This window comes from Lissotriton vulgaris, chromosome 4_1 (genome assembly GCF_964263255.1).
Source record: "Lissotriton vulgaris chromosome 4_1, aLisVul1.2, whole genome shotgun sequence".
NCBI lineage: Eukaryota > Metazoa > Chordata > Amphibia > Caudata > Salamandridae > Lissotriton > Lissotriton vulgaris.
The window spans coordinates 90692943-90707714 of NC_141691.1; the positions used below are offsets into that span (position 1 = coordinate 90692943).

Sequence of the window (14772 nt, forward strand, 5' to 3'; positions counted from 1 at the left end):
CCATCATTAAATAATCGCAGAGAAATCTAGTAGCTTGAAAAAAAAAAAGCAGGCGCTGCCCGGGTGAGGAGCGAAAAAGCCCCTCCTGCCCGGCGTCGACGAGTCTTCCGTTTCCAGGCAACGGCCCCACCGGCACCAATCCCAGCGCGGCTCCTCGTCTGACGTCAGAGGAGCTGCGCTCGGGATTTCTGAGGCTCCCGAAGTTCCCGGGCTGCGGCGGTTTTTTCGGGGAGGCTACTTACAATTTCCCTACAATGCCACTGTGGGAGACGGCGGTGATTTCAACAAACAGCGCTCCTTCTTGCACAGAGCTCCACAGTGCCTTCCCATGCGTAAGGGGAGAGGAGCCCGGTGAGTGGGGTTGAGGGTAGGGGTGTACGCGCGTGTGTCTGTTTGAGTGTGTCTGTGCGTGCGTGTGTCTGTTTAAGGGGGGTGTGTATGCAGCGTGTGTCTGTTTAAGGGGTGGTGCGTGTGTGTATGCAGTGTGTGTATGTGCGCATGCGTGAGTGTGGCTTTGTTTGCGAATGGGAATATGAGGCACGGCGACGTGCGCGCTCCCGAGGTCAAATCTCCGGCAGGAGAAGCTCGTGACAGACTGCTGTCCACATTCCTCCAAAAGTGATTACATAAGTTGTCTCGCCCTAGACAGCAAAAGCTTTCGCTTTTGCTTTCGTCTAGGCGAGACCTAAAAAGACGTGGATAAAAGTAGAAAAGTGACTACCGTATTTTCCGGCGTATAAGACTACTTTTTAACCCCTTAAAATTTTCTGGAAAGTCGGGGGTCGTCTTATACGCCGGATACAAAATTAGACCGTTTGTTTTCATGGTTTTTTTCAACAGCGCGGACTACTCCTGAAGGTTCCTGCGCTTCCGGCCCAGCCGGAGGTGGGGGAGGGTGGCTCTAATCCAGCCGGAGGTGGGGGAGGGTGGCTCTAATCCGCCCGCCAGCCACAGAGGTGAAGAGTCGAAGAGCATTGCATCCTGGGGGCTCCCGCGCACAACTGGCTTTCAAGCCGCAACTTCGCTCCAACTTCGCCCCTACTGCCTGGTGGGTACCCCCGAGGCCTCCCGCAGAAATTGGCAGCCATAATGCCAGAGGATTCCCGCCGGAGCATTGCATCGGTGGACAACGCTGAGGATCCGCGATAGCATCCACGGAGTCGGAGGACGCCGCCGGGCACTGGAGCTGCTTCACTGCGGTAAGCTGAGCGTACTCGGAGGACTAGCGGGTGGAGAGATTACGGTAGGCTTGCAATATTCCCAGCATACAAGCAAGGTGGAAGAAACATTTCCCGCCTAAGTTACATGGTTCAAAAGTGACAATAGCGAGCAACCAAAATACATGAGGTAGCAATCGGTACATTACAAGAGAAAAAAGTGATAAGTGTGCAGGTTACCGGTATAACAAAATACATGAGGTAGCAATCGGTACATTACAAGAGAAAAAAGTGATAAGTGTGCAGGTTATAAAAGCGTACAAGGTACAAGTAGAGCGTTGGACTGTGCTGGAAGTGGGGGTAGTCTTGGGGTAGTCTTATACGGCGAGTATAGCACAAAACCTAAATTTGATCAAGCAAAGTGGGGGGTCGTCTTATACGCCGGGTCGTCTTATACGCCGGAAAATACGGTACTTTTAACACTGTTTACTGTATGTAAAGAGTTTACTCTGTACCACTGCAGGCAGTGAACCTCTCATGAGAAATACACCACAGTGTATTTAAATAATGTACTAAGAACAGTGTACACTCTATGCAACACTTATCAAAACAGAGACTATTCACTTAAAAAACCAAGGTCTGAAGGTGCTAAAGGCTACCTGCAGCCTTCATACTGTGGTGAAAACTTTATAGGTAGCCCTTCTTCCGAAGCAAAGCAAGCACAAGTATATAGGTTATAACTGGTGCACACAGTCTTCTATGTTATGTAGAAATGTTCATGCTGAGACAATTCTGTCTAATAACTCAAGGCTGCTTACAATACTTAGTATGTAGTACGTAGAATCGTTGCCCTGCTGGAAACTTTTTCTGCAGTACCAGAAAACCTGTGTGGAACATAATCAACACAAGTCGTCAACTGTCACCTGCACACAGAGTTATTCTTCAGTACAAAGATGTATAACTTGTTTACTACATCTACACACCTATGATGCATTAGGAGCATATGCATTTTATAAACACTTAGACCGATTAGCTGGATACAGACTGTACAAAATTAGGTAGAAAAGTAATTTGCTAGTTACCCACCACTATGTCCACTATAAAACAAATTAACACACTCATTGGATAATGTTATCAGTGATGTCATCATAAATAATGCCATAGAACGTCACAAGTTATGTAATATGTGAGTTCATCATCAGTGGATGGCGGGGCTCAAGGTATAGTTAGCTCAGCTAATTATGACTGGTGAATTTCAGTTAGTTTTTTTTGTTCAAAAGGTTAATGTTCTCACTGATGAATTTACCTACCTATAACGTTACTTTAACCTTTGTTTTTTCAGTATGTATGTATATATATATATATATATATATATATATATATATATATATATATATCCAAACAACAACGACCAGTTACTGAAGCCCTGGGACCCGTTGGCAGATGGCGAGTACACAACCGAGCGGATCACTCGGTAAAATTATAGCACACGATAGTCCTTCACAGGAAAACACTCGGACTCGAAACGCGTTACTTTGCTGGAATAAACTGCGGTGTTTCTTATCCTGAGTGCGAGTGTTTTCCTGTGAAGGACTATCGTGTGATATATATATATATATATTTTAAGAAGTTAAAGAAATTACTTCTATATATATATATATGCGATCAAGCCTTCTCGAAGGCGAAACGCGTCATGGCGGCAGCGCTGGCTCTATTTAAATAAACACCGCTTGCACCAGCACTTTTTGGGTCGACTCCTCGTCATTTTTGGGAACTAACAGAGGCATTCTGTCTGATAAGTGACGATCTACGTGAATATATATATATATATATATATATATATATATATATAATTTAAGAAGTTAAAGAAATTACTGCTATATATATATATATATATATATATGTATATATGTATATGTATGTATATATATATATATATATCAGTACTTTCTTAAACTTCCTCTCTGTACCAATAGTGTGCTTGACCGAATCCCCCCTTTTCCAGTTCTCTCTCTTTCTGCTGGCCATTATACATATACAACGACAACGAGCCACCATAGCCTCCTTTTTTTTATAAAGCATTAGCAGGAGATATGAAGCTGCAGGAAGCAGCTACACATGGATGTTGCTACATTCAGCAGCTTTTCCCCAGTTGCCGCTTGCCTCGCCCCTGTGGTTGCAGTGTGGTGGTGTCTTCACTTCTCTGCCATGGGCTGCTCTTTGCCTCAAGACCTCCTCCATCATTAGGAGAGTTCTTCCAGTTCCAGAAAGCAGTGGAGGGCTCTGCTAAATCTAGGGGAACACTGGAGCTTTCAGCCTGTGCCAGGTATTTGCTGCTTCACTTGAGGCCATTCTCTATGTCCTCACATGCCCTGGATCATGACACATGATTTTACTGCTAGAAACACAAAATTATACTTCCCGCCTTAGCTATCTTTTTACAGTTTTCTATTTTTCTTTATTTTCACGGAGACATCCCTTCTTAATTTTGTTTTTGTTTCATTATTATGCTCTTGGTTATGATTTTCATTACTTTGCATTAATGTTGTTCTCTCATTTTGTTTCTTTCTCACTTATTTCTTCTTTCGTTTTCTTGCTTCCCTTTTTTCGAAATCTCAAAATGTTCCTTTCTTGGGACCCACTTCCTTTCTTTAATTTTCAGTTTCACTGGGTTAGTATATTTTTCATTTCGTATTTATTAATCCCTGTTCTGATCTTTCTAATTTATGTTCTTTTTTAATGTTTCTTCTTCTCTGTTACATTACATCCTCTGTCATATTCTCGTTGTTTAAACATGTAGTTTTTTATCATATTAATTCTCATTTTCTACACTTTTGGTGTTTCTCTTTTAGCATAGCCTTCTATTTTCTCCCTTTGAGACCAATTTTTATTCCCTTGTTTCCTCTTGTTTATTTTATTTCTAAGTTGTATTCTTTGTCATGTTTTTCCTATTGTTTCTGCAGTACTTTCCTCAATTCTGTGTACATCTTGTCCCGTTCTCTCGTGTCCCGTTTGTTTTGTCTGTTTTCCATGTGTTCTCTCTCATTTTTTGCCTTAGTCATTCTCTTTTGCTGTACTTTTCAAGCTCACTCGTGTTCTCATTACATTTTCTTTTACTGTCTTGCTCTACTTTACCCCTGTTATGTTCTATCTTACTCTTCTCTTTTATTCTTTTCTTGTATTCTTTTTGTAGTTTATTGTTCATTCTCACTCTTGCACCCCTTTCTTCCATTTCTCTGTCTCCTCTTCCCATTAACCTCATTCACCTTACTATCCTCTTTCTAGTACTTTGATTTCTTTTATCTTTCATTCTTTCTTTGATTGTGCCTTTATTTATTTTTCCTTTTTTTTTAAAATGTTTTAATTGCATTAGACTCTTTGTTTGCAATTCAGAAACACGGTTTTATAAATTATAATATTTTCCAGTATTATGTGGTTTATGATTTACTGGGTAGTGACTAGGCTTCTCCATGTTGAAGGTCATTTGCCTGACATTCATTTGACTTTGGGGTGTCACCTAATAGTTCTGTAGCATCATCTTGTCTTTTCTCGATGCAGTAACTTGTGTTTATCTATCAAGCAAAACTTTTAATAAACTCAAACTCTCTCACTAACAAAATGACCATGTCTGGTCGCCACTGAAGATCAGATATGCTTCCAAGCTAGCCGAGACATCTAGAAATCTGTCAGATAAGGAGTCAGAAGGCAGACTCTCTATTTTTTCACATACACTCTCTGGAACACACTGCCATGTCTCTTAAGACTCCCCACTCCCTCCAGTAGTTGAGGAAGAAACCTAGAGCGCTCGTTAGAGTTTGGCAGATGCTGGACATCCGCGGATACGTGGCAGATGTTCGGTCTGCCCCTTTAGAGTGTACAAAGCCTTCATCTGCTCTTAACAGTGTGGAAGGGACAGCTGCCACTTTTTGGCAGGGATCTGCATCAGCCAAACGCTAAATAAAGCCCTTAGAACTCACCCCTCTCTACACCCCTTCCCTGCCTGCCTGGAAGGTTATGCTATAAAATAGTTCACAGAAATAAAGATTATCAAGAAGTCGTTTTAATTTGCTTTTCATTGCATTTTATTTGTATTTGAATTTAATGTCTGTGTCTCACTGTCATTATTCTTGCATTTTATTTTTGCACTGTTGTGTTATAGAGTAGGCTCACCTGCTGCCATCACCAAAACTGTATATACTGCCGGTTCAAATATTTGCCTACTTTGCCTTGGAATTTAAACTAAAATTAGGTATTACTGTTATGTATGCTCAAAAAAGAGGTTGCACCCATGTGTGATTATGTTGCTTTATAAGTTTGTTTGCTTCCAGTGGACTGTGGGGCCGCGCGCCTTCAGCACAACTGTAACTTACTGTCCTTCTCCTGTTGCAGCTACAAAACGCTGACAATTTGTTGATCAAGCCGTTAGAAAATTTCCGTAAAGAGCAGATTGGACTCACAAAGGTAAGATTTTGAGCAACTGTTGTCAAGTTTGTGTTTCTTTTCTGTTGATCAATGAAATTTTCTTCCTGCGTTAATTGTTGAAAAAGCATAGGTGCTGGAAGTAGGAGTGCGGGGTGCTGTAGCACCTCTAAAATAACCTAGCTAGTGTTCAGAAGGTGAATGAGCAATAAAAATGCCTTTACATTGGTTGTTTTTAACCTTATCACATTCGTTGAAAGACAGACGTCAAATATAAGGCTATATCATCTGATAAATTGCTGGTAGTCTTTTACCATGAGGATTGATGTTTTCTTTTCTTTCTTTTACTGTGAACTTCGAGGATTTTGTAAACTGAAGACTCTGCCAATCTTTCTCGGGTACGGGAAGTGTCATAAGAAAGGCCGTAGTTTCCATTTTTATTTAACACACAGCATTATTTAAACACGTGTATTTGAACCATACAAGTATTTCAGAAAATATCCGCAGTTAGGGAAACACAAATGGAGCACATTTTTGTAATTTTAAAGTGTGATGTAAACAAATACTTCATAGGTTCAAAACAAATCAAGACAGTTTACTTGGTGATGTGCAAATGATAAATATATGCTGGAATCTATTTACACGCATTATTATTTGTCCGCTGTACAGATTTATCAGAAAAACTGAAGCCGGCACAAATTGTGTTGCCATTTCAATGGAAAGTGTACTGTCTGCAAATAACACTGTACTACCACATCCTGCTTTAATAATGTGTTTGCAAGAGCTTGCTCCAAAGTTCACCACTGGCTACATACCACCTCTTGGCAGACCCCACAGACCTTGACTTGTCAGTGTTTGCGACCAGCTCCCCATGCCATGTAGCACTTTAACTAGCTGGTTCTTCTGGCAGGTGAAGACTGGAGTTTGACGTGATGAAAATAACCCAAACTGCAACCAACCATTTCTTCCTCTGTTTCCTGTGTCTGCTAAGTGACAGCTGGGTAGGGCGATACGGATGCTTCATATGGCACCATCAAGGCTTTCAGACACAAGTTTATAGAATATTACAGCCTAAGCCAATTAATATCTAACACCACCAGAACCCGGAGAAGGTATTATTACATCATAATGCAAATTATTCCACCCTATCTATATATTTTTTAATTGCTTATACAAAATAAAATATTTTTTTCTAGGCTTGCTATTTGTTTAATATTCTAATATTCAGTTTTTTTTATTTATTACTTGCAACAGTATAAACCAAACCACAGCTAGAAGCTGGTGATTCTTTAATGCGTATGAGTACTGACAGCAGACTTTTTTTGAGCAGGCTAGCGGCAACCTGTTTTAAAGATTTTGAGGCTATGAAATACTTATTAAGCGCAAACATATGCCACAGAGGCATCGAGTTGGTAGGAGAGTGAGAGAAGAAAAGAAGAAAGAAATAATAGCAGCGTTCAGACAATAGCAGACAAGTAATAGTGCGGAAATATGTCAACGCAGTGTGGATGTAAATTACATTTCGTAAGAAGGGAAGGCTTGTATCATCGTGCGTGCCAGTGGTATCCCCTTTTTCATGTCCCTTGGTAGCTAGAAAAGAGAGGGAAAGAGAGAATCTAGATTCTGTCAATTGTGGAAAATAAACCACAAATATGACTTCTACATTTTGAGACCTCTGCTCATTTAATGATAACAATAGGCAAACAAAGTTGGTATCCATTTGTCTACGAGATTTATGTTATTCATGTACATTGTAATTCTAAATTGCAAACCTCACTATTTTATTAATACATTTATATGGTTATGGTCATCATCTCAAATGTAAATGCACCCAAACTTCATGTTTCATTGCACCCTTCATTGGGCACTCTATGGTTACCTTGGTTTTGCACAGTGAATCTTACTGGATTCACTATGCTGTGCATATTTCGCGGTCTTGTGGTTGGGTCCGGATTCGTAGTCTTTTCTTTGTTTTTTTGTTTTTTTTTGTAGCCCAGGTGGGCGTCGGCGTAGCACCTCCTCGGGTGCATTTCCGGTGACGTCGGCATGCTTTCTGCGGAAGCTCCCACTCTTGGGCGCCATCTTCAGATTCTTTTTTCCGCGGTCGGGTCTGGATCGTTCCCGTTGGGCTCCAGACATTTTTGGAGAAAGTACAAGGAAAAGACTGAAATTGGAGAAGGAATTCACCAGAAGACTATGGAAGACTTCGCCGATCACTGACCAGCGAAGAAGAAGGAGAAATCATCGAGAACTTCGACGATCGTCGACGTCCATGCGGCCAGGGAGGCCCTGATCACTCGATGATGGACAACACGCCGTTCAAGTTCTGCCGTAACTGCCACCACAAGTACGCGCAGAAGGACCAACACCCGGTTTGCAACCTTTGCCTACCGGTAGACCACGGAAGCGAGGACTGCAACGCCTGCTCCGCCTTCGCCCCGAAGACCCTTCGTGTGAGAGCGAGCCAGAGGGTAGCGCACGCCACCCTGCAGGGAAAAGCCCCGACGCCATCGCTGTACGAGCTGGGGATGTCTTCAGAGGAAGAGGACAACGCTGCCGCCGAAGACGACAGCTACACGGTCGTAGAGACCGATTACACGAAGACTTCTGATAAGGTAGGAGACTCTTCGTTCCCCAAGAACCCGAGAGACTCTGAGTCTCAAAAAAGAGGGCAAGGCCCCGAAAGCACCGACGCAGAAACACCTGGCGTCCGCGACTACTCACAGGCCCAGCGGACCCTCTGAGAAGGAGTCCCCGGCGCCGAGAGCTGTTGAACAGCAGAAGTCGTCGAAAATCGCCCCCGAAAGGGACCGATCGACGCCGAGGGAGAAAGACCCTAAGGCCCCGACGCCGTCCAAGGACCCGAAACCCAGTTCGACGTCCAAGTCTCCGGCACCGAAAATCTCGGCGCCGAGACAAACGCCGAAGAGAGCGGCCGAACCACCCGGCGCGGATCACGTGGCCGAGATGGAGAAGAAAAAAAGGCGCCTCGAAGCCGAAATGGAAAACATCTTGCAGCGGAAGAAAGATTTCGACGCCAAGATGAAAACCTTCACGATTCCCCACAAAACCAAACCATCCGTGGTGGAGTTGGTCGAGGAGGAAGACGAAAACGTCGAGGAACAGGACCCGGGTGTCGAAATGGTCGACGACCAGGAAGATGACGAGAACCCCTACGAGAGTTACAACTATGGGGAAGAAGAGGACAGCAGGATGGACGCCGAGTCGGCCACCTCTGACCCGCAGGAGGAGGATTACCTGGATGTCGACACTGGAAGCCCAGAGGAGGCGGTCGACACATATCCCTCGAGGCCATCGCCGCCGGACGACATCGGGGCCTACAACTCGGTGATAAGGTCTGCGGCAGCAGCTTTTAGACTCAAATACGACGAAGAGAAGAAGAAAGCAGACTTTCTTCTCGAGACATTACTCCCCACGCAAACAAGGAGCCAGTATCTGCCAATGCTCGAAAGCGTCTTGGCTCAGGGGATGGAAGTGTTCAGGGAGCCCGCAACATGCAAGGCAGTCACTCCCAGAACGGAGAAGAAGTACAAGCATTCCTCAAAGGACCCAGCCTACATTCAGGGCACGGTCTCAGCGGACTCCATCATCACGGCCACAGCAAGGAAGAGGGCTAACGTGCCCACTACTTCTGGACCACCACCTGATAAGGAGAGCAAAAGGATGGACCTAGTGGGCAGAAGGATCGAACGGAATGCCGCGACCCAATGGCGCATGGCTAATTCCAATGCCCTCATAAACAGGCACGGATCATGGAGGAGCTGGGACAGCTGGTGAAAGACCTGCCCCAGGAGGCCAGGCAGAAAACCGAGAAACTGGTGGAAGATGGGAAGAATGCGGCAAATCCTTGCCTTAAGACGGCCCTGGATGGAGCAGACACGTCCAGCAGGCTCATGATGATGGGTGTCACTGAAAGAAGACACGCCTGGCTCAGGGTTTCAGGCTTCAAACCAGAGGTGCAACACAGCATCTTGAACACACCATTCAACGGCGAGACGCTGTTCGGAACAACAGTTGATGAAAAACTCAGTCAACTAAAGAAGGACAATGAAACTGCAAGATCCATGGGAGCATTGCAGTTCAGATGCAACAAAAGGGGCACCCAGTCACGGAGGCCCGCCGGGAGGGGTGGAAACCAGCCAGGTGCATCACACCAGGCTTTCCAACAGACGCATCAGGCAGACTCGCAGGCACAACCGAGTCAACAGAAGCAGTCCTGGCAGTACCAGTCAAGAGGCCAGTCCTTTCGAGGGAGAGGAAATGGACGAGGACAGCATAAAAGAGGGGGCCAGCAGCCCACCTCTAAATGACTTCAAAAAGATCCGTGTGCCCGCCCACAGAAAAGATCCCAGGGGGCAGCACGTACAAAGGGGTCAAGACAAACTGGACACCTACCACCACATAACACCAGTGGGTGGAAGATTAAGATTCTACCTCCAGGAATGGAGAGAAATCACATCAGACAAGTGGATCCTCAACATCATCCAATTCGGATACTGCATAGAGTTGGAAGAGAGGCCAACAAGCAGGAAACCAAAGAGAAAGCCACTAGCAAGCAAACAAACAGCTAGAGCAGCTTCAGGAAGAAGCAAAAGAACTCCTACAAAAGCAGGCCATAGAACGGGTTCCCTTCAAGGAAAGAAACAAGGGAATATACTCAACGTACTTCCTGGTACCAAAGGTAGACGAGACAATGAGACCCATTCTGGACCTGAGGTTCCTGAACAAATTCATAAGAACACAAAAATTCAAAATGACCTCCCTGCAAGAGGTGCTACCGGAATTGCAGATCGGAGACTTCATGGTCACGATAGACCTCAAGGACGCCTACCTGCACATCCCAATGAACGAAAAGCACAAGCATATGCTCAGGTTCACGATCGGAGAAAGCCACTACCAGTTCACAACACTAGCCTTCGGCCTAAAATCAGCACCAAGGGTCTTCACAAAGTGCCTCGCGGCAGTCGCAGCACACCTGCGAAGGCAGGGAATACACGTATACCCTTACCTGGACGACTGGCTGGTGAAAGAAAACTCGTATCAGAAATGCAAGCAACACGCACATACAGTGACGAGCACGCTCATAAACCTGGGGTTCTCCATCCATTGGAAGAAATCGTCAATGGAGCCGGAACAAGTGAAGATCTTCCTGGGGGCACAGATCAACACCTTACAGGGCAAGGTGTTCCCCAGCGAGAAGAGAGCAAGGGCACTGGTGAGGGAAACTCGCCTCTACCGGAGGGGACAAGCTCGGACAGTGAGGACAGCGAGCAAGATCTTGGGGATGATGGCATCATGCATCCACCTGGTACCGAATGTACGACTTCACATGAGACCCATGCAAGAATGGCTCCAGGAACAATGGTCACAGGCTTCAGGCAGTTGGGAGGATCTAGTGGTTGTGACGCACGCAGTGCAGAAGGAGATGACATGGTGGACCATGGAGAACATAACAAGGGGAAAGCCTCTAACGCCCCCAACGCCAACAGTGACCATCACCACAGACGCATCCCTGAAGGGATGGGGCGCTCACATGGAGGAACTCAAAGTGAGGGGACTGTGGACACCAACAGATGCGACAAAGCACATCAATTACCTAGAATTGAAGACAATCTTCCTTGCACTGAAAGCCTTCCAAACAAGACTATACAAGCACAAGGTGTTACTACAGACAGACAACACCACACCGATGTTCTACATCAACAAGCAGGGTGGAACACAGTCAGCCACGCTTTCAGCGCTGGCGCAGGAGATATGGAGATGGGCCATCCCCCTCAGGATAGACCTGCTAGCCATACACCTACCAGGGAAGGAGAACATTCAAGCAGACTGGCTCAGCAGACAGACATCGGCATCCCACGAGTGGGAGCTCAATGCTCAGGAGACAAGGTGGTTGTTCAACAGGTGGGGAACGCCATCAGTGGACCTGTTTGCAACACGCCAGAATGCAAAATGCCAAAACTTCGCATCCAGACAACCCGAAGAGGGGTCCCTTGGGAATGCCCTATGGATAGATTGGTCCGGGACATTTGCTTACGCGTTCCCCCCGATACCACTGATGCACAGAGTACTGAGCAAGTGCAGAGCGAGCAACATGACCCTGATACTGGTCGCGCCACAGTGGGCCAGGCAGACATGGTACTCGCAGATCAAGGAGATGACACAGAGTGCGCCCCACAGATTCGGCAGGAGAAAAGACCTGCTCTCCATGCACAACGGAGAGGTACTGCACCCAGAGCCAGAGAACCTGAGCCTAGTGGCATGGCTCCTGAGGACATAGAGTTCGCACATTTGAGACTGCCAGAAAGCACCCTCAGGGTCCTTCGGGAGGCACGAAGGCCCAGCACACGGAAGTGCTATGTTGCAAAATGGAAAAGATTCACGATGTGGTGCAGGAAAGAAAGGCTTCACAATAAAATGAAGAAGGACTCCACAGTGCTAAAATACCTGAAGCACTTACTGGAAAAGAACCTCAGCTCGTCCTCCTTGAGAGTTCACTTGGCAGCGATAGTCGCCTACACAAGGGGTGAGATGGCAGGAGTTTCTTCACATCACAGGTTGTGAAGAGGTTCCTGGAAGGAGCGAAGAGGATCGCACCACCCAAGCGTGTGCCGCCACCGGCATGGAACTTGAACATAGTCCTAACGGAACTCATGAAGGAGCCCTGTGAACCACTTCACAAGGCCTCCCTAAAAATGCTAACTATGAAAACAGCTTTCCTGGTTGCAATAACGTCCTTACGCAGAGTAAGCGAGCTTCAAGCAATAACGCTACAGGAACCCTACATACAAATACACAATGATAGGGTTGTGATGAGGACCGACCCACATTTCATGCCAAAGGTGGTGTCCAAATTCCACATGAACCAGTCCATACAGATACCAAGTTTTTTCCAAAAACCAACCACTAGCGCAGAGCGAGCTCTGCACACCCTAGACGCCAGAAGGGCGGTCATGCACTACATTGAGAGGACAAAGGGACACAGGAAAACAAAACAGTTCTTTGTGTCATTCGCCAACAGTTTCATGGGCAAGGCAGTAACCAAAAACACTATTGCACGATGGATCGCACAAACAATTCAACTCTGCCACAAAAGGGCAGGGCAAGAACTAGCAGAGGGGGCACATGCCCACTCCACTAGGAAAAAGGGTGCTACAATAGCCTTCCTGGCTAACACACCCATACAAGACATATGCCTGGCGACAACATGGGCTTCGGTGCACACGTTCACGAAGCACTACTGCGTGGATATTCAGATGAACGTGGATATTCAGATGAACAAGTCGGACAAAAGGTGGTCCAGCACATATTCAATAACCAATGCTCATCTTCCACCCAGCCGCCACAGAAATGAGAAACCGCTACAAAATCTATGCACAGCATAGTGAATCCAGAAAGATTCACGCTGCAAAACGAATAGTTTCTTACCTGTCGGTGTAGTTTTGCAGCTTGAAGATCTTTCTGGATTCACTAGCGAACCCACCCACCTCGGCCGGAAAGATGTGGCTGGAGAGGGAAGAGGTGGTCAAAAAAAAAAAAAAAAGAGAAGTAGAAAGGACTTTAAGTACAAAGCGGTTAAAAATTTCACCTAAATAGAACATTCCCATCACTTCGGAAACGAAAGAAACACGGAAAAAAGAATCCGAAGATGGCGCCCAAGAGTGGGAGCTTCCGCAGGAAGCATGCCGACGTCACCGGAAATGCACCCGAGGAGGTGCGAAGCCGACGCCCACCTGGGCTACAAAAAAAAACAAAAAAAAAGAAAAGACTACGAATCCGGACCCAACCAACAGACCGCGGAATATGCACAGCATAGTGAATCCTGAAAGATCTTCAAGCTGCAAAACTACACCGACAGGTAAGAAACTATTTGTTATAGGCAATGTGGGAGGTTTTTAATTCTCAGGTCTAACCATAATGTTCTTTAGTTTAAGCTTTGTCTCAACATTTCAGGGGTTTTACAATGAAATACCTTCACTTGATTATAAATTGTGTTATTTTAAGAATGTATTTTTCTTCTCTCAGTGGCACTACCGCCATCAATTGTGTGATGCAACTTTCATATAAAGCTCTGTACCCTTTTCAGTATTACAGGACTTGCTGAAAATCCTCGACGTTGGACATCAGAGTTCGCCGTTTTCAGCACAAAGTAGAACTTTTTTTCATGGCTCTGGGGTGTGTTGGCTTTGCTCTTTTAGCACCTAGCATGTATCTCTATTTCTTTAGACTTTTAGTCAGACAGATGATGCAGACTTTTATGAAATGTTCAGGAAGTACAAAAATTGTGAAATATAAATGTATTTAGCTTCCTGAATTTCCCAGAGTCCACCAACATCCACTGATTATTAACAGTTCCTAACCAGATATCTAAATGTGTATTTTAATTTATCAAGAAGATTCATAAAAAGCTGTTCAGATTTGTTTGGTATAGTGATAGCTGCCACCCCATCACATACTAAAAATGGACCTGGAAGACACTCCAGAAAAGAAGATTCTCTGTATACGTAAAAAATTGGCAAACCGTCATTCAAGTGATGACCGATCATGCAATAAAAGAAAAAGATCCTTAGAAGGCGTTGCGTCGATGATGACCACAAAAAAGACCTTGTTGTCGGCAATGAAGGCCAGCAGACCATCAACGACACCACCGGTTTAAAAAATCCATATCAATCCTGGATTTTGTCTTGTCTGAAGGGTTAAAGTGGATGCAGACACCTGCTGCAGTTCAAGCTGTGATACCTTGTTTGGAGAAAAAGGACAAAACCCCAGATTCAGCCTCAGCTCGTCTGACTGGTCATCAGAATCTGGACTATTATTACTTCAGCTGCTCAGTGGAGATCTAAAACCCCATCGCACCACCCTTTTAACCTCAAAAAGAGATACGAAATGATAGGTGTATAAGCAATCTGGCCTGGATAATTTGTGCATTGGCAGCAATTTCTATTAAGAGGGCCAACTCTCTGGCAGTTACAGGACGGGATGATCGCCAAATTTGGCATGACATGCACCTTGCTTGACCTTATTCCGGAGGATAAGGAGAGGACTGCTAAAGCCGTCCTCAAATAGGGGGAAAAGATTTCAGCAGCCATATTCTCCCCTCCTGAGGCGGAAGCCGGGAGGTCTCCTACCTTTCCTTTTAATTAGCTGCATTTTAACCTGTGTAAAATCGTTTTTG

General features: G+C 45.3%; 1 protein-coding gene across 1 annotated transcript in view; it reads left to right on the plus strand.

Moving 5' to 3' along the window:
• OPHN1 (oligophrenin 1) overlaps nt 1–14772 on the plus strand; it is a 702970-nt gene that overhangs the window by 273257 nt on the left and 414941 nt on the right. Inside the window, exon 4 of the mRNA XM_086918347.1 lies at nt 5547–5618. Within this exon, the coding sequence (XP_086774473.1) occupies nt 5547–5618 (72 nt within the window). The remainder of the gene's footprint in view (nt 1–5546; nt 5619–14772) is intronic.